The sequence below is a fragment of the Camelus ferus genome, chromosome 12 (assembly GCF_009834535.1).
Source record: "Camelus ferus isolate YT-003-E chromosome 12, BCGSAC_Cfer_1.0, whole genome shotgun sequence".
NCBI classification, from domain to species: Eukaryota; Metazoa; Chordata; class Mammalia; order Artiodactyla; family Camelidae; genus Camelus; species Camelus ferus.
Genome location: NC_045707.1, coordinates 13,294,626 through 13,316,014, shown reverse-complemented (window position 1 = coordinate 13,316,014; position 21,389 = coordinate 13,294,626). Strand labels below are relative to the sequence as shown.

At 38.2% G+C, this 21,389-nt stretch overlaps 1 protein-coding gene across 4 annotated transcripts in view; it reads left to right on the top strand.

The window, feature by feature from the left end:
* SLC38A4 (solute carrier family 38 member 4) overlaps positions 1 to 21,389 on the top strand; it is a 68,969-nt gene that overhangs the window by 26,381 nt on the left and 21,199 nt on the right. For 3 of the 4 annotated variants that reach the window (XM_032492670.1, XM_032492669.1, XM_014564019.2), the window contains exons 2-4: positions 12,806 to 13,036; positions 17,272 to 17,362; positions 17,882 to 17,997. In XM_032492670.1, coding sequence (XP_032348561.1) covers positions 12,918 to 13,036; positions 17,272 to 17,362; positions 17,882 to 17,997 — 326 coding nt within the window. In that variant the 5' untranslated portion in view covers positions 12,806 to 12,917. Of the gene's footprint in view, positions 1 to 1,667; positions 1,784 to 12,805; positions 13,037 to 17,271; positions 17,363 to 17,881; positions 17,998 to 21,389 lie in introns of those variants that run through there. The other variant, XM_006190308.3, reaches the window with a different exon arrangement.

Sequence of the window (21,389 nt, the reverse complement as noted above, 5' to 3'; positions counted from 1 at the left end):
ACATGTCTAAACATGTCAAATATCAAGGGGGAAAAATTCCAAAGTGATTTTAATTCCGCCAACTTTTGTCAAATTAGTTTTTGTATGTTTATATTTGATTTTTAAGTCACTGTTAGGAAAGATTCATGATAAGAATTTTGCAATTAGAGGCGGTTTAAAAGAACTATGAAAAGACCCTTCATAGAAGTCTCGTGTGTACTTTTTATTTTAATCCAACATGTGAACTTACTATAGTTATTAGTGTACTTGAAGAAGATCAGAGTTACATGGAAGCCAAAACTTAAATTTAAGAGGGGTAAAACTCTAGGTATTTATACATTTATCTCTACCCTATTTTATATGAAGATATCATAGTACGAAATGTAATTCCTATTAAATGGAATTTAACTAGAATATAAGTATTTCATTTTCTAACAATTAGTGAAGGTTTTTGCTTGCTTAATCTTATTCTCGTCTGGTAACTTTGCAAACAGAAGTAACATTAAGTTGGAAAGATTATAATTAAATGATGGAAGTAATCTGGAAAGGAATATTCTTTAAATTTCTCTGAAATGAACACTAGTATATTTGCTATCATTTTTTTCCCTAGACCATGATAATTTTCATCTGATAAGGGATAAAACTACAAGGTAACTCTGAAAATAAAGAAGCAGCTAACTAAAAGACAAACGAAAGTAAACATACCATATTAAAGTTAAAGACCAAATGGGCACATTTGAAAAGGAAGAGAAAAATGGGTAATTGAACATTGTTCGTTTAATGTCGTGTGTCAACTTAAGAATTTCTTTCTCAAAGAACAATGTTTAGTTGTTTTTTTTTTTAATAGAAATAGGGAATTGACACAACTGTTGCAATCTAGCATTTCTTCTGATTGGTTATTGGATAGTTCGTTCATGTTATAAATATAAAAGAGGCAAAGAACCTTTAATTCTGGGTTGATTTTTAATCTGTTTTTCTCACCCCACTTTCAGAATGGTAAGTCTGCCTTTTACATTTTCATCACAGAATAAATTATTTGCCAACACATTTTAACTCTTCCTCTAGTATGTGGAAAGCTAAGAAGATTTTTCTGAAACGGGGAAAATGCCTATTTAGAATTCTTTAAAAACTCCAAACAGTGTTTTGCTTACTCAGCGCATGCCTTTGAAATGACAGCAGTGGCTGGAAGGACTTATGATCTCCAACCTCACAGCACCTTGAGTAACTTAGTGCTGTTGGAAGTACCTGTTATTTATAACATTTCCTCTGAATAAAGTTAGCAATTCAAAAGAAAATAATTCTTCTGCTATTTAATATTTTTTATACATTCTGATTACAGTGTTTCTTTGGACAGTCTGATTCCATTCTTATTGTATTATTTTACTTTGACTGCAGTTCCTAAACCGCTTGAAAAATGAACATTTCTAGATTTATCAGTCAACCAACCTGAAGAATTTTGATATAGAAGGACATGAATTGAGGCAAAACTTTCAGTAAGTGAGTATTTGTTGCCTAAAAGCCAAAATTCCCAAAGCAAATAGAAATTGGTGTAACCGATGTTTAATCCAAGTGTACAACAGTACACTGATTTAGCTTCTCTTTTTTTTTAAGAGCTGACGCAAGTTGGACCAAGGGAGGTGTTGGGGTGAGGTGGTGGTGGTGATTGGCTTGTCTCGTTCACTCCCACTGGTCTTTAAATCATTGACTAGATCCTCAAAGGTTCATAGAAGTCATCTCTGCTTCAGGGGTCTGCCATTTCCAAACAGTCCCGGAAAGATTGCACAGGACTGGATAAATAATTAAGGTAAAGCTGTTTTTAGATGAAAATTTGCAGTGTTAAAATAATGCTTCCTTTCTTCTTTTTAAGCTATCAATTATTTATTATGGTATCGATTATTCATTACGAATCAAAATGTTTGAAAATACTACTTGGGTAGCTTTATTTTTTTTTTTCTCACTTAAAAAAAGATCAATTCAATAGAATGTCAGACATTGAAATTATTTACCCAGATCCTGATTGCCATTTTCTTTTGCAGATAATTTTAGGTTTGAGCATAAAATTAGGACAGTGGGTAATAGAAAAGGGAAACATTGCAAAACTAGCAATTAACAAGTGTTCAGTTATTTACGTCTCCTGGTTAATCACTGAGTAGAGTGAAGAGTTGACCTAATTTGTCTCAGGAAAAAAAATATAAAATTTGAAAAGTGCATTCTCAATGTCATAACATTAAAGACTTTCTTTATCTTGAAAACAAAAGCACCCACAAAGACTTAGTCTAATCAAAGAAGGAACGTCCTGTGACCACAGCAGGTGTGAGAGGCTAAGGGTTTGGGCTGCATCATTGTCAAATTAAAAAAAAAAAGTTATTCTTGTCTTATCTTCTTATGTAACCATTTTAATGAAGGAGTATTTTTCCAGCAAATCTACTAGAAGAAACTGAGAGATTGAGTTGAATATTAGCAAAGCTTCAGATTTTGAAGGACTGGAATCAATTATCTGAAAATTAGAACTGAACTCCTCAAATTTATTAATCAGACAAGGAGAGAATGCTCGGTGAATTTAAGTATCCTTGTATTTTGAGCTTCTTGTGGAAGAGCAGATGGTGATTATTTTAACTAGATGGCCCAGGGGATAATAAAACTGAGTGTTTTATAACTCAGTGAAAAGATATTTGAACTGACTATGTAGGTCATATTCATGGACAACTTGTTGGCTGGAAGAAGTTTTATTTTTGACAAAGGAAAGAAATTTAGGGATGTTTCCTAGAAAAGATTGTCATTTATTTTACAGGCCAAAAGCTTCCAGTTGTTCAGATTTATATTTAGATAATGTTTGGGTATTTTCTTGAAAATCTTTTTTATTTATACTCCTAAGAAGTATATCAATAACATTTAAGTACGGAGAAATGTAGTTTTGAGAGCTAAACTCTTGAGCTTTCTTGAACCATGTTATAAAAAGTGTGCTTCATGGGTTATAGAAGCTACTATTTTTGATATGCGAGTTACTTTTTTAAAAAGTGAAATAATTTATTCTCAAAAGAAAAAAAGTACCTCTGGAGGTGGTCCAATATCTATTATATAGAAAGTAGACATTTTGGAATTTAGTGCATCCTCAGTGTGTGACAGATGATTAAATATCACGCATTAACATGGGTAGCATAAAGAGCTCATTATGTTCATATCAGATATGCTACACGTCCCAGTGCCTTTCTGGAAGCTAACCACAGTTTGGGAAAATACGAACTAAAATTTATGCAGGAATTTAAGATGTTTCTTGACGTTTAAGATGACTAGAGAATCTATGTCTTTTTCTAAGTGCAGAGCTAGAAAATTTGGAAGCAAAAGAATATATTCAGATTTCATGAATAGTCCTTTATACTTCATTAAAAGGCTGCTTTAATTCTTATATTAACAAGCATGTAATATTCTTAATGAAGGGGAAAGACCTCAGCCATAGGGTTATTTATTTTAACTTTTCTAGTTCTCTCTTGGTATTATTTCTAAGTGACTAAGTAGAGGAAAGGAATGAAAATGCTGAAGTATCAACACCAGCTACAGTAGTTGGGTAAATGCGGTTCTGCTGTTATTGGCACTTTCTTTTCTAAGATGCACCTCAGACTGATTGATAGTGAACGCTTTTACGGAAGCTAATTTCTGTGAGAAATCATGCCATAGGCGGATAAGCCACCTGACTATCCGTGAGTGGCATTGTTGGGGACATCATTTAAGAGAATTTAATATAAAGGTCATAGTAGACTGATTTTATTGTCAAAGCTATGTTCATTTATCTAAGATACATTTTGGATGTGGATTTAAATCCATTCCTTGGATGCAAGATAATTTGGCTTTCATGATCAGCTACTTCCTGCTCCCTGAACCGAAGGGTAAATGAGCAACGAGTGAGGTTATCTGCTACATTTCAGAGTACGTTCGTCAGAGCTGGGCCGGCAGGAAAGACAAAACAAATAAGGATGATGGGAAATGCTCTGACAATATTTTCACTTTCACTTCTCAAGTAAAATAAATGTTAGTAAATCATGTTATAAAGAAATGTTGTACGTAATGTTAAATAACTGGAATTTGAATATAAGGAATCAGCTGTTCCGGACATTCAGATCGCTTAATAAATGTGATGAAACAAAGTCTTCAGAATGGTGATAGGATTGCAAATACCTTCGTTTCCAGTTTTGATTTTACACCTTCATGAATGAGTGACGTGAAGCAACAATACAGAAGACCACTGCACTGGAATAGCCAGTCTGTTTCTGCAAATTCTCCTTTTGCAGAGAAACTTAACTTCTTTGGAGAGAAACGCTTGACTATGGAAAGTGATGTCAAACCAAATGTGATTTTTCTTTTAGAAGGATTTTGAACATCCTTTGTGCAACAAAGCCATTCTTTCTCTTGGTAACCAGAAGGGAATTTTTCTATTTCACTCTGAAATGTTAACCTATAAAGCTGTAACAGGAATACACACACTTAACTGTAAAGGAGACGGTATAAAATTGCACTGGTCTCAGTAGAATGGACCACCAGGCACTGTGCTGGATGCTGGGAATATGTGTCGTCTACAAACCTGGCACTGTTCCCACCTTCATGAAATTTTTTGCCTAGTGGAGGAGACAGTAATTTATCAAATGGCCCAACAACTAAAAATGTAAGAGCAAAGTATGGTAAGTATTGTGAGGGGGAGGAGACCACGCTCCACGGGGACTGAGTTTTGATGTGAGTCCTCTCAGACCAAGCGGCATTGAAAGATTTTCGTATTCTTTTGGTTAACTTTGGGAGACACTTGGGTTAAGAATGTGGGGTAGGGCATTCCACAGGCAGAGGGAATAGCATGTTGAAGCATCCTGAGGTGGCAATGAGCAAATGAAAGAAATCCGGTGTCTCTAGTGAGTAAAGGGTGGGGAAGTGTGATTCAAAACAGGACCTTTTAAAAAGCTATGTCTGGACTGAACTATGTAGAGATTTACAGTATGTTAGGAAATTTGACTTTATTCTAAAAGGTGATGATAAAATCATTTCAGGGCCTTTAGCAGCTGTAGTAATCTGGAATAACATGATGGTCATGGAGAGAGAAGTGGGTGAATTTTAAATAAATGTTGCAAGAAGGATTTCTGGGACTTGGTGATGGATTGAACATGGGTAGGGGGTTCAGGACAGATAATGAGAGGTGTCAGTGATGACAGCCAGCTTTCTCTAAGAGCAGTTGGGTGACTGGAGGCACCGTGTACTGCGATGGGGAGCAAGGGAAGAATCTATAGCTATGAAAATTATATTATAATAGATAATACATTATATACCTATAATATAATATATTATTCTATTGTATTGTATTATACTTTTTGATCACAGTACTGGCCAGCATCATTCTTTTCTAGTCTCTCTATGCAGTGATTCATTGATTAGTTTTCAATAAATATTTATTCAGAGAAAAATGCAAAAATGTAAATCATGCTATAAACAAATAGTTTGTTCAAAGATCTGTTTTCTGTACTAAACAGATTTCATCAGGTGTAGGGATTCTGTCTTATTCATGCTTTCTCCTTCATAGTTTCTGGCTCAGATTTCATTCTCAATATTTGTTGAATAAATAAATAAATACCATCTTTACAATACTTCCATACTGAAGTATAATCATGTGATTAATCATGTGACTAAGTTTTGGCCATTATGTTGTAGTCTAAATGCTTCCAAGTAGGTACTTTGTGCTGCAGGCAAATGATTCAGTGTCCAGTTTCTCCTAATGTTCTAATTCTTTTAAAAAAGTGCTTTTAGCTGTTGTCCCCTTAAAACAGATCAGTAGTAGAACCTTCTTCAGTGCTAGAGATACGAGCTGTGAAAATGGGTTCCAACTTTTGTGAGAACTTGGCTGGGGCCAAAATGAGGATTAAAGGCCAAGGTCTTAAACTACTATTTCATGCTTCATGGGATAGATCACATCACCTTCAGAAGAGAATGAAATACGTGTTTTATATGTGGTAAAAATAGCATAAGGCGAGGTTTCAATCTTCCTATTTGTGAAGGAGTACTGACCTCGCTTACACTGTTTGTGCGAGTTTTGAGAACGATAAACTGCTCCAACTGCCCAAGGTAAATTATATGCAGGTGTGGTTATGCATATGAAATACTACATGTGTTTGCCTGCAGCCGTAGACAGTGACTAAATTCTGATGTTTGGAAGAGGGAAAAGAGATTTAAATTTATTGAGGACCGACTATGAACCAAACTTTGACACGCATAATATCATTTAAACCCTCACAACACTGCTTTATGGTGAATGATATGATTCTCATTTTACATGGGAAGAGGGAATGTCAGAACTTACTTAATTTGGTCAGGATTTACGCCCTGTTTTATTTATCACCAAAGCTAGAGTTTCTGTTCCCTGTGTGGGCTTTTGGTTCTCTGCAGGAGAGACAGCAGCACAGAGGCGGCGTGGTGTGAAGGATACTTAATCTTTCTGGGCCTCCATTACTTCATCTGTAAAATGGGAATAAGAACAAAAATAGTACCTACTTCAGCAGGCTGTGAGAATTAGATGAACTGAGAGATATGAAGCCCTTGTGACAGTGTCTGGTATGGAGTTAGTACCATAGAGTGTTTGATGGTCTCTCTCTCTCTCTTTTTTTTATCCTGAGATGAGCATGGCTTAATGTGAGTAAAATCAGTGAGGTTTCTATGAAGAAGTGTAACATGAAACAAACCCTAACTGAAGTCCCCAGGACTACTGGCATGTATACTCCTGTAATCCCCCAGGGAGTTGACTTAGCAAATTGCTGAATGCGAGAGGGGGACAGCATTCCAGGCGCTGTGACCTGAATGTGACCTGAGGTGGCGGAGAACACGGTGAATTCCTGAAACTGAAAAGGGGCTAGTGTAACGTGGAAGCAGTGAAACCAGAAGTAGGTGGACCACCTAGAACCTTGTGGGTATGCTGAGAATTTTAGACTTTATCCTAAGAGTATAGGGAAGATATGAAAGGGTTTTACACAAATGACCTAATCTAAGTTTTGTTTTTAGAAGTTCACTCTGGCTGCTGGGTGGAAAATGAACGGGAAGGGGAAAGGTAGGCAAGAAAGGACTCAAGGCGTCAGTTACAGTTGCTGCAACTGACAGTGTAAGAAATAACTGTAGCTTGGACAAGACCGGTGGTGGAAGAAATGGAAATAAGTAAACTAACTTAAGAAATATTTTAGTTGCTTGTAAAATCAACTGGACTTTTTAAAGGACTAGATGTCAGGGGTAAAAACAATCAGAAGACTGATATTTCTGGTTTGAGGAGGCTGATAAATGGTGATGATGTTCTTTGGAGAGGAAACATTGAAAGAAGAGGGAACCATCACAAGTTAGGTTTTAGACACATTGAATTGAAAATACCTTTGAAATATGCAAGTGTATATATATCAAGTCACTGGACACATGGAACTGGACATAGAGGAGAGGCCTGGGCCAAGGCTGTAATTTGAGGAGTCCTTGGTTTCTGAAACCTTGGGAGTAGATTGGAATAAGGGGGTCTTGGAAGCTACACTTGAGGAATTCAAGCTATGAAACTTCAAGCAAAAATGATACTTTTTGTTTTGTTTCATTTTTTATTGAAGTATAGTAAAATGATACTTCTTAAAGGAATAAAACCACAAAAGTTCTGTAAAATAATATGAGTGTCAATAACAAATAGAAGTTTTAAGAATTCCTAGGAGCCAGAAAGCAGATAGGGCTGGAACACCTGTGAAAGGGAAAAGGAACCAGGGTGAACCCGATAAACGGGCTTTTTCCAGAGGGAGCCCTAGGGCAGCTCCAAGTTAAGTCAATAAATACAAAGAGGAGGTGTGGATCACGAGCCACTGATGACCAGGTGTTCACCAATGAGCCTTGGCTTGGACTTAATCTGTGTGGGCTGCCTTTTTTTTTTTTTTTTTTTTTTGGCCACTAGGTAAGACTGTGACCTAGTCTGTAAAGAGCCTGAGAATAGACTCAATAATAGATGTTAGGGGCTGCACAGCAGACAGCGGGGGATACCCGCAGGAATGGAAGCTCAGCAAGAGGAAAAGACATCACTGTGTTTTCCTCCCAGAGGAAGCTCTCCCGCAGTGCCAGCTGTATCTGGGAGTGGGGTCCTGCAGATGTGGGGCACACAGGCGGGCTGCACAGATGCCACTGACACAGGACCTACAGGGGAGAAACCCATCAGTGGCATGAGCTTGCAAGATTTCAGAGAAACCCCAAGTTAACCAGCTCACTCTTCGTTCATAAATATGAACTAACGACCTAGGATTGCTGAGAATTTAAGAAAAACCAGGCATAGAGAAGAGAAGGGCCAGGATGAACAAACAGGATAACTCCAGAAAAAAAGCACATAATTTAGGGAAGAAAAAGAGCTCCTGGGAAATTTTAATCAATATCCTTAGAAAGATTTGAGTAAATTTGCATCTATAAAACAAAACAAAAAAAAAAAAGGTGTTAGGAAAAAAGAAGAAGAGAATAAACAAATTATCAGATATTTGTGAAAAATAATTAGTAGACAGGTTGAAAAATGAAGTGAAAAATATTTCTAATTTGAAAAGCTACATGCACTCCAATGGTCACAGCAGCTTTATTTACAATTGCCAAGATATAGAAGCAAACCTATGTGTCCATCAGCAGATGAATGGATAAAGAAAATATAGTGTGTATATATATATATATGTGATGGAATAATACTTAGCCATAAAAAAAGAATGAAATTTTGCCATTTGCAGCAACATGGATGGACTTGGAGGGCACTAGGCTAAGTGAAATAAGTTAGAAAAAGACGAATGCTGTATGATATCAATATGTGGAACCTAAAAAATACAACGAACTAGTGAATATAACAAAAAAGAAACAACCTCAGAGATTAGAGAACACACCAGTGGTTACCAGTAGGGAGAGGAAGCGGGGCGCAAGATAGGGGTGGGAGAGTGAGAAGTACAAACTGCCAGGTGTAAGATTGGCTCAACATAAGGAATAGGGCCAATACTTTGTAACAACTGTAAATGGAAAGCACTCTTTAAAAATTGTATTAAAATGTGCAGTGTTTTTCTAACCTACCCTCAATACCTGTACCAAATGTGTGGATTTTTTCACTCCGGCCAGTTCTCCCCAACTAGCTATAAATCAGATTTAAAAATCTTCTGAAGTCGCTCACAGAACTCAGGAAAGTGTGTCTACTAGGTTACTGGTTTAATATAAACGGATATAACTCAGGAACCACTAGACAACAGAGATGTTTAGGAGGAAATATGTGGGAAGGGGCACAGAGCTTCCGCGCCCTTTCCTGGTGAACCACCCTCCCAGTACCTCCGCATAGTAACCAGTTCAGATGCTCTCCAAACCCCTTCATTTAGGATTTTTTATGGAGGCTTCATTACCTAGGCACAATTGATTAAGTCATTGGCTATTAGTGATTAGATCCACCCCCAGCCCCTCACCTCTTCTAGGAGGCTGGGAGTGGGGCTGAAAGTCCCAACCCTTTAATCACACGGTTGATTCCCCTGGCAACCAGCCCCTCATCCTTAGGGGCTTTCCAAAAGTCACCACATTAACATAAACTCAGATGTGGTTGAAAGGGTCCTGTTATGAATAATAAAAACCACACACACCATTATCATTTCAGAACTATTTCAGGAATAGGGACAAAAACCAAATATTAATTTATCATATTACATTAGCAGCTCTGTGCCAGGAGCCAGGATGAAAACCAAATACATATATTTCTTATATGTATCACACAGTATCACACAGCTGAAGATCAAATTTGTTATTCTGAACATGACATTGAGGAATTATCCCTGAACACTGAGTATTAAAACAAAGAGATGGAAAATAAAGAGAAAATCTTAGCAATATTGATCTAGAATTCTGATACCTGGAACCAATACCAGAGTTCCAATAATAAAAGTTTTAGAAGGATTAAATACAGGGGGAGGAAATGGTTTTAAAACAGTGGAACATTTTTCTGATCAGAAGACGGATACAAGTCTTTTAAATAGATGTGCTCTCCACTTGTGGGGTAAGAGGAATTTTTTTTAAAACTACTCACATCTAGTTATGTCCTGGAGACATTTCAGATTGTGATAAGGAGAAAAATTCTAAAATCTTCCAGAAGGAAAAAATCAAAGAAATAAAACTCAGACTCAGTGGAAGCTAGAAGTTGGGAGACAAATGTCTTCAATACTGTGCAGGGAAATGATTTTGAATCTAGAATTTAATTTTTTTGGAGGGAGAGGTAATTAAGTTTACTCACTATTTTTTTAGAGGAGGTACTGGGGATTGAACCTGGGACCTCATGCATGCTAAGCAAGCACTCCACCACTTGAGCTATACCCTCCCCCTGAATCTAGAATTTAAACAAAAAAGTTTGAGGACAAAGTAAAGATATTTTCCAATGTGAAACAACTTAAAAGTTTCACTTACAAACCTGGACATATTGTGTGAAAAAAAAAGTTGTTCAAGGTAGTACTGAGCACAATGCAAAATGAATTGAAGAAAGAAGATGGAGTGGCCTTCAAGAACCATTGGCAGCTGAACGAGACTAGAGGATGGAGGGAGGCCCTTCTCAAAGCAAAAGAGCATGAATAATTTGCTTTCAAAGTTTTAGTCATATAGGATTATATGTCATTTATGATGTAGTCAAATATACCACTTGGTTCTTTGGGACCTACCATTTACACAATCATAATGCTGTCAATGCTGATCATTGGGTGTTAGTGTTCAGAAACTTCCTTTTGATAACTTATGAGAGATTAAATTGTTTTACAGAATAGGATGAAATATAAATGAATCTCAACATTGTAAAAGTATTTCATGAACTAAAATGATTGGGGGTGTGGGGGAAGGAAAGAGGAGCCTAGAAGGAGGTATGATGATTTCCTTAGCTTTCGTTAAGTGTCAGTCTTGAGTTGACAATCCAAGTCAGAGAGGTTTTAGTGAATAGTTTAAATACAGAATGAGTAACTTTAAATGAAGAACTAAAAACAGTAACTGTCATTAGTGACGGCTGCTGGGTAGTGAAACTGATCCTGTGTGGCACTGAGAGAAGCCTTTGTGTGCAGTGAGTACAAGGTTCTGTTTCTTCCTTTGAACTGTGTTCATGTCTCCCTGCTCTTCTCTTTGGTAATTTTAAGATTTTTCTCTTTATCTCTGATGTTGTACACTTAACACTACCTGGCATTAATGAATATATTTTCCTTCTGCTTGAAGTACTGTGCGATTTTTTAAAATCCTGAAAACTACTGTCTTTCTTTAGTTCCCAACAGTTCTTTTCCACTAGGTCCTTTTTGTCTCCTCCTAGTCTCGCAATTCTCTCTGATTTAGATTAACTATTAGGATATGTTTAAACTTCTTATTCTTGTGTTTCGTCCCTATGTCTCTTAACTTCATATTTTTCTTTCTTCCTTTGTGATATAGTTTGAGTGATTTCCCTTCATCTTCCAGTTTCATTACTCTCCCTTCAGCTGAAATTTTTTCAAATTTCAATGACTATATATTCTATTCTTAGACTCCTTTTGTTGGGTCTTTCTCAAACCAGCCTGATCTTCTTTTATAATGTTCTTGTTCTATGGATGCTATTTCTTATTTTGAGCCGTTTTATTATATTCGTTTTTAAGTCCATTTTAAATTGCTTTGCAGTTTGTCATCCCTCAGGTGTGAATCTTACTATTTCTTATGCCTGCTGACCCTCATCGTAATGAGTTTCCATGTGTGATGCATAACTTTTGCGATATGGGATCTGAACTCACCTTGAGTATAAATTGCCTTCCACGGATGGGCTACTGCAGCCCTGGACTGTGGAGGCTTTCTCCCGTGGCTGTTCCATATTTGTCAGGAGATTTAGGGATTACAGGAGTTCTGGAGCAATTTTTATGTTAGTTTCTCTGCTCAGGATTTCCTTACCAAATGGGTAGTGCCCGTTCCAAGAGCAAAAGTGTTTCTCCCACTATAAGGACTCAGCAAGAATTGAATGAATCTAATAGTAAAAGTTTCAGAAGAAATTGTGCTAACCACATTACTGGATTCATAGCTTTTTTTTAATGATGCCAGTCCACTCCTTTTCACTTTATAATGGAGGAAATTGAGGCTTAAAATAGTTAAATAACTTGTGCTGAGGTTCAATGAATTAAAGGCAGGGTAGAGCCTAAAAGCTGGATTCCTTTCCTGTTAAAATGCGTTTGAACTTTATATAGATGGTGACTGATGCTGATTCAAAGATAAACCCGTGCTTCCTTTTGTTACTATTCTTACCTCTGGCTTCCTGATCCAAGTGCCTGGAAAGTGGCTTCCTAAGCCTGACCCTCCCCTGAGTTGCATGTTATTAAGCATTTTGGAGGTGTTCATTCTTTCACGCCCAGTTAACAAATTAAAGCAGTTTTCTTGTGTTACTGCTAGTAGAGATGCTGGTAGATTCTGCCTTGACCAACCTTCCTGTATCAACAGTTTACCATTGTCGCCACTTCATATAGATCATGCAACCTGCTTACGAATACCTAACGCTCCTTGAAGACTACTCCCATGGGTTGAGATACATTTTTTTCTTCTTACAGCGACTAGCCAAGAACCTGCCATACATTGACATTCTATAAATATCTGCTACTTTGGCAGTTTATGAATAATTTCCTTTTTTGCTTCCATTTTCTTTCTTTGTATTGGGTGATGGAAACTTTGGGGGCATATGTATGTGACGTTCTCAGGAGTTTACTTCCCTTTCCATGTTTTTTACAGAGAACACACACACAAATAGGTGATTCATATTTATTTATCCAATTTAGAGAAAATTTTAACGACTTATTTTGTGTTCTGTTTGCAGAAGAGAGTGTTCTGAACGTTAACACCCAGGGGGCAAGCCTTAAGCTGAAGGTACAGTATACTGTTTGCACTGACGGAGCCTGTGCGTGGACGAGGAAGCGCTGACAGCTCAAATGGATCCCCTGGAACTGAGCAATGTCAACATCGAACCTGATGAGGAAAGCACCAGTGGAGAAAGTGTTCAAGGCAGCTACACCGGGACGGGAAATTTAGAAAAGGCAGCAATGAGCAGGTATGGGGTTAAAAATGGCCGGGTCCCATGGGAAAATTTGAGAGATAACAATGACATTGATGTTAACACATCCAGCTCCCTGATCCTGAACTACACATTGTTACAGCATTTTGGGGGGTCAGTCCTCTGTGTGATGAATTTAGATTTGCAGGGACAGTGTTCTTGTCCCCATTTATAATATAGAATAATTTTAATTATATCAGCCAATCACTTCTCTTACCTGTGGTCCCATTTGGCATTTTCCCAGAACCCCCCTCCTTTGACTGCCCTTTAAGCATTGCTAGGTCTCCAGAGTTCTGCAGGGACGGTTCTCTCACTAAAAGTGTCCCATGAGCAAGGTCATTCACAACTATCATGGCTTCACCCACTGAACATGTGCCGTATCTTCAGCCTGTTAGGCTTCGCAACTGGATTTCAGCTCATCACATCCAGCTGTTCACTACCCATCTCTACTGGAGCAGGGCAAGAGAGGGACTGGAGAGCTGGGTGAGGACCAGCTCATGAAGGGTCTGAATGGCCTTATTTATACAGTCAAATGTGCCACGTTTAACACTGAACTCCTATAATTCCATTCAAAGTTTTCTCCTCCTCCAACAATCTCCATCTTGGCGAAAGTCACCACTAGCTCTTAGCAACTCAATCAAAAGACCCTTGGTGTCAACTGTGACTCCTCCCATCCCCCAGACGGCACATCCAATATTTGACTGTATCCAGTTGGTTCTACCTCAGTAACGTGTCCTTGTCTGTGTCCATTCTGTGGCCGTCTGACTCTAGACTCTCTTCATCTGTCACCTATTAGAACAGCCCTGATTTGTCTCTCTAATGTCTTACGTTTTGCTCTCTTTCAACTAGCCCTCCACATCCCTTGCAGAAGTCATCTTTTACAACTGCAGGTTGACTCATGTTCCATCCCTGGGTAAAACCTCTCAGTGGTTCCCCATTAGCTATAGGACAAAGATTAGATTATACACATTGCTTGGTGTATAAGACCCTTCATGAGCTGGTCCTCACCTGGCTCTCCTGTCCCTCTCTTGCCCTGCTCCCTGTCCTGTACCCTCTTTTCTAAACTTGCTGAGCCACTCAGAGCTCCTTGTGTCTTCATGCATATTCCCTCCTGTCTGCCTGGAATGCCCTCTCTCAGCATTACCCCCTCACCTTCACCTTCTTCTCCATTAACTGCCCTCATCCTTCAAGACTCAGCTCAATGTCAGGGCACCTATGAAGCCTTCCCCCAGTTAGAAGTGACCACTCTCTCCTTTGCACACCCTTTCCCTGTCCAGATGTTCATGATGCCACAACAACAGGTTCATGGCACTGCCTGGTCCATGGTAGGTGCACCATGTTATTTGATAAGTATATTAATTTCTCACAAAATGTTATATAACACAAATCAAGTCACGTTGTGTGACTTAAGACACTCAGAAGTGAACTTGTGACCAAATCTAGGCCTGAATTAGGAAATACTATCCTCAAACCAAGATGTCTTATTTCATTCACAATATCCAGGAGAGACTCTCTGGTCCGAAGCACTGTTCTTTCTCCAAGGAGTCAGTGCCATAAACTTCAGTATTGTTGGGCTGGAGAGGCCATGAAGGTGTTAACATGGCGCTTTCTAGGTTGGCTGACTCTTGAGGAAGGAAAATGGGGCTTTGGAATCTGCAGAGGAATTGCCTGACTTTGGAGAAGATATTTATCTTCTTTGACTTTCATTGGAAAATCCAGAATGGCCAACTAGCACCTACTTTACTGAAGATTAAATGAGTGCCTGGAAGATAGATGATACACAGTAAACTAATCAAATCTGAGGGCTCTTTTTTTTCTTAGAAGGATGCACATGGATATAAGCTCTCCGCAGGGGGCAGAACTGAAGGGGACACGGTCCTCAGAATCGTCCTCCATGGTTCTGCAGAATCATTCAGTTTGGTCCTCTGAGAGCCATAATGGAAGGAGCAAGAATGCGCTTGTTAAATTTTGGACATTGTGTTCTGGAACACTTACAGTGACTTAGCTTGTTACCCCTGACCCAAACGTGGGTTTTTATTTTGCAGTTTTATAATCACTTTAAAAAAGTGGGTTTTATTTATATTTGGTTTGGATTGACCTCTCAAATGTAAATTTCGGGGGAAGTTCAATATAATACATTTATTTGGAATCATTAAACTTATGTTTTCACTATATGCTGGGTTTGGTATTAAACCATTTAAGACGCTGGGGACATTTCTTATATACTTTATAAAAGACTGGCATGTTTTGTGACTACAACTCATCTCATACCAAAATAAGAAGAAAATCTATTTACTTTCACATTTAAAAAGTTAAAAATTACTCATGGACTGAAGGATTCTAGCTTATTGGTTAAGGTGAAAGATAGAAGGTTGGACCTTCCAGAGTTTAAATCCAGATGGCATTTTTGTTTTTATAATCGTTAGGCCCAATTTAGGCTCCATTTCATCTTATTGTCTCAGTTTTCAACTCTGAACGTGACGAACCAGTCTCCACATAGCAAGTATATTAACTCCAGACTATTAAAATAAAGCACAAAAAAAATGAGGGGGAGTACAGAGACAGGAGAATGCAGCATCTGAGGTCATTATGCTGCCTACCAGAAATGGGAGGGAAAATGCCAGGAAATGGTCCTAACGTGTACGCGGCGAGGTACTAGAAAGCACGCTTCTTGGGTTCCAGAGGAGCACGTGTGACACTTTATGATTTTGCCTGCTGCTTCTAGCTACACTTTCTATTGTTTTCAAAGAGTAACGTTGTTACCCCTCTTTCTCCTAAGGTATTTTCAGGATTAGCTTCTACCATAAAAGAGAATTTGTACAGATTTCCTATAATAATGATTCCCCCCCCCTTTTTTTTTATTTCTAAGGGTTATTTTGATAAAACACTCTCCGATCATTGTATCTTACTTTCTCATGCAAGAAATGCCCTAAAAAGCACAATTGATTTAATTATACAGCACTTTTAAGAAGCGTGCATATTGGAGCATTTCCTATAACAAAAAGAAAGCCTGTGTGGCATTTTGCAGCTTCTAAATGCAATGGTGTTTATCTGTTTTATATACAGTAGTTTGTATCTGCTAATCCCAAACTCCTTTAATGAAAAAGAATATGAAAAAAAAATGTATATGTGTGTATAACAGAATCACTATGCTGTACACCGGAAACTAACACAACATTGTAAATCAGCTGTACTTCAATTTAAAAAAAAAATGCAATGGTGGCAGCTGGACTCATTAGTCAAGCCTTTTGGAGACGTGGCTGGTACTAGATCTGGGTCCTCAAATCCTCTGGCACAGAGCTGCGGGAGCCGACCAGTACAGTCGGGGTGAGAGCTTCCAGCCTGTGCCAAGTAGACCACAGTCACAATGTTCCGTGGATAGTGACATCTTAAAGTCCTGCTTCCCTCCCAACTCTTCTACTAATTCACTTGGATTTCTTTAATGTTTTTCTTAGTTTCATCCATTGTCTAACAACCCAAGTGCATTTTCAGAGTAATTAAAATACACACACTGACACACACAGATACAGCTGAACACAACACAGAGCTACCATCGGACTCCTTTCCAGCGAGGGGTATGTGTATAAACAGCTGGAGTCACAAAAGAGGAAAATGCTGGGTACAGGGCCTGTCTGAGACTGCCTGGTGCTATGGGAGACCCTAGACATGGAGTCTGGTGAGGGCAGGCATGCTGCCTCACTTTTCTGAGCCATAGTATCTTCATCTTTAGAGCAGGGACACAGAAGTTCCTCTCACAGGGACATTTGAGCATCAAGTGATCTTGGATCACTTAATGCCTAGTCACTTAACAAATATTTACTGAATTAATAAGCTCATCTGATCATGGTGCATTAGCAGTTGGGAAAACTCGGTCCCTACGCTGTTCTTTTTCTTTGGACAGGGCTCTAAATGGCAACACATTTGGCTCTGATTATTCTCTTTCTTGCATCGTCCATGTGAGAAGAAGAAATGTGGCTTGAAGAAGATCCCAACTAAAAAATATTTTCTTCCTTCTTAACTTTCTCTCTCCCTCCCGAAGTATATTCACTAAAGGAGCACAGTCATTGGTCTGGGGAAAACGCTAGTATGAAGGGAGGAGAAAAAGTGTTCTGTGTGTCTTGTTTTTCCTCCCCGAATTCAGGTACTTAGATCACCTGAAACACAAATCTAATTCAGAGCAAGGTACTTAGATGTTTTTGCAGTCTCATATTCCTTTTTGTGTGGGTTTTCAGTCAATTTGCTAATGAAGATGCTGAAAGTCAGAAATTCCTGACAAATGGATTTTTGGGGCCAAAGAAGCTGACAGATTACGACGATGAACATGTAAGTGAATCTCTGCTTTCAGGGCAGTAAACAGGACCCGAGGGTGTCTGATCTACCTAGGTCTCTGTGGGAAAACAATGTGACTGAAATTTTCCAGGCCTGGATCAGCAAATTCTCTGTTTATTCAGGCCCTTACTGGAATAAGGGCTTGTTTTTCCTGTTCGCCATATGGCTGCATAAATCATTTATGAAATTAATTTGTGTTTTTGGAGAAATCATTCTAACCCAAATGTGACTGGCAATCACGCACACTTTCCCTTCTTTTTATTACTTGACCTGTAATTAAAAAAAAATTTTTTTTTACTGAGATCCCCTGCTGAAACCAGGCACTACATTCCATTGAAAATTACATGCTCTTATTGAAGTTGAGAAGTGGCTTTTATCCGTTGTGATTTTATCTTAGTCTTCAACGTTGGATGGTAGCCTCCTCTGGTAAAGATAATGTGGGATATGAATAATCCAAAAAAGGGGTCATCCTTCAGCAACTATTTGCCTATAATGTATGTCTTTTCCCCCAAGCATCCTGGAACCACCTCCTTTGGCATGTCTTCTTTCAACCTGAGTAACGCCATCATGGGCAGTGGAATCTTGGGCCTGTCCTATGCCATGGCCAACACGGGGATCATACTTTTCATGTAAGTCAACAGGCATTTATGTATTTAGTTTGAAGCCCATGCCTACCTGGGGCTCTTTCAATGTAACAATCCTAAGTTGGATATTCATGAATAGGAATGATCTGAGAAGATATTAACATATTCTCTTGCTTTCAAATAAAACGGCAACAAGAAATCATCAGAGCAGTCTAATCATGGTGCTTGTTCAGCCAGCCAGCCCTACCCAAATGGGGGTGCTCCACCACCCCCAAAGTGCTGGGGTAGCCCTGCCAGCCCACAGAGACTATTTCAAAGTAATTCATTGTGAAATAATTTGATGTTTAATAGTTAGAAAGATCTTTCCTAGTAACAAATCTGATTTTATCACACTTTCGGGAAAAAGATCTGATCCCAAACTAGGCCTATAGAGTTCTACATGCTCTGGTCCCATCTCACATCCCATCCCTCCTGCCCCTATATGTCAGGTGCAGTGAGCACACTGGCCTTCTCTCCATCCCATGAAGGTGCCTTATTCCCTCTCACCACAGGACCTTTGCACGTGATCTTGGAACCTTCTTCCCTTTCTTCTTCACCTAGTTAACTCCTCATAGCTCAGCTCAGCCTCACTTCAGTTATTCCTTCCCCAACCTCCATAATTGGGACAAACCACTTTATTATACATTCAGCACAGTATTAACATTGTAGTGCAGTGGTCTGATTCATTTGGTTAATATCGCTCTCCCTTGCTAGACTACCATCTCCAAGGGTTGAGCCTTGTCTGTTTTTATTCACCCCATGTCTGTATCCCCAAGGCTGTGCTTGGCATGGGGAATATTTGCAGAGTGGCCAAAGGTTATTCCTGAACCTTTGCACTTTAACCACACTTGGTCAAATGCTGCCTAGGGATTGCCATGTCACATGGCTGGCCTGGAGGATGGACATAACACAGCCTGTGACAGACAGCCACAGGCATTTGTGCATTACGTACAGCCTGGTGTTCTCCAAGGCACAGTTGGCAGCAGTGGAATTCTTCACAGGAATAAAGTCTAATGTTAGTCAGGCATCAGTGTGAATGCAGACCGCAGTCCCTAATACAATGTTAGAGTGTTAAATAACTGTCTAAGAATGCAACATTTATATTATAAATATATGCTATTTATGTTCTGAACATCACTTACGATTAGGTAATCACACAGCTATTTGAGGGTCGAGGATCAGGCCAGACTATAAATATTTATATTGTGTCAGTGTTTTGTTTGAACTCTCAGGTATAATATTTTTTAGCTGAATGAGTTTTTGTATCCACTTTGCTTTAATAAGCCATATTTGAATTAAAGTAGTGTTTTTAAAAGTTCTCTGAATCTTAATGGTTAGAGATGTATTGCTATGTATAGTTGTGTAGTTTCATAATCTACAGCATGTCTAAGACGAAAAGACTGCCTTCTCCATGTTAATTACACATACTATTAAAATTAATTAGGAATTTTTCATAGATTACCGATGAATAAGAAGTAAGAAACACGTCCTCTGATCCTGGAGCCACAGGTCATTTTCACGGGAGGAGAATATTACACTTTGAAAAATGAGAGCCCCATTTCAGGCCTATAAACATATAGCAGATTAATTTGGCCAAAGCAATCTAATTGCTAGATATCACGGGTGTGTTTTGTGTATCCACATAGCCCAAACTGGATTCAGCTATTTCCCTTAATTCATAAAAAGTGACCCAGGACTTCAGCGGTTTTGCTTCTAGTCTTTTCTGCCAAAGCAAGTATATGTTTAGAATACAAGGAATGTTCAGTTTTCCAGGGAACAAAGTTATGTAATCTGAAATACAATCACATAATTGTTTAAAAATGGGTAAATTCATAAGGCATATGGGAAAATGTATGAAAAGGACATTGATTAGACAGTTCTGGTGAACATATTTTGTGGGAAATAAGAGCACAGTAGAGCTAGAGTAGTTATAACATTTGTAACTCATGGTCTGAATTAACATTTGCAGCACTGACTGCCTCAGGAATTACCGAAGAATTAGATCAATTGTGGGGAAAATGTTTAGTGTACTTTCATCATATAAAACAGACAAAGAATATGGTTTAAAAAAAATTTAAGTAATCACCTCACACCAATCAGAATGGCCATCATTAAAAAGTCTACAAATAATAAATCCTGGAGAGGGTGTGGAGAAAAGGAAACCCTCCTACACTGTTTGGGGCAGCCACTGTGGAAAACAGTATGGAGGTTCCTTAAAAAACTAAAAATAGGGTTACCATATGATCCAGCAAGTCTACTCCTGGGCATATATCCAGAGAAAACCCTAATTCAAAAATGTACATGGACTCCAATGTTGATAGCAGTGCTATTTACAATAGCTAAGGCATGGCAGCAACATAAATGTCCATTGACAGGTGAATGGATAAAGAAGATGTGGTATGTATATACAATGGAATATTACTCAGCCATAAAGAAGGATGAAACAATGCCACTAGCAGCAACATGGATGGTACTATATATAAAATAGCTAAATAATAAGGACCTACTGTATAGCATAGAGAAATACACTGGGTTTTTTTGTATATTTTTTCTATTGAGGTATAGTCAGTTTACAATGTTGTGTCAATTTCTGGTGTGCAGCACAATGCTTCAGTCATACATGAACATACATATATTCATTTTCATATTCTTTTTCACCATAAGCTACAAGATATTGACTATAATTCCTTGTGCTATACAGTATAAACTTATTGTTGATCTATTTTATATATATTAGTATCTGCAATTTCTTGTAAAAACGTATAATGGAAAAAGAATAGGTGCATATATGTATAACTGAATCACTTTGCTGTACACCTGAAACTAACACAACATTGTAAATCGACTATACTTCAATAAAAATAAAAACTTTAAAAAGTCAGGTAACTTTTAGCATCATGCCTTAATTTATTATATAGGTGCTTCTATCTACACTCTGACTTTTGCTCTCCAATTTTTGTTTTTGGAGAAGCACTGATCACTGTATCCATAAAGAAACCATACCTGCCTATGGCACATGGGGAGGGTCCTGAGCCAGAAATGATTTTTTTCTAGATACAACAGAGGTTTTCCTGCACCCTATATTTACCTTTCTCTGTTTTCTCTATTACACAGGCAATTGCCTGACACTCTGGTTCACAGAATATCCTGTCATCTAGTCTGCAGGATCAGTAGTAATGGAGCTCAGACTTCGCTTTGGCTTCCATATTTCTAAATTTTAGTTTAAAGTTTAGTCAGGTCTTTGAATAGCCCTTCATTTATAAATATGCATGAGAATGTCATGCAAATATGATACACCTATACCCACATGCTGAGTAAGTACATATAGTATTTGCTAATTTTGCTATATATTTAGCATCTAAGTTATCAACCAGATTCTACTACTGGGTAACACTGAA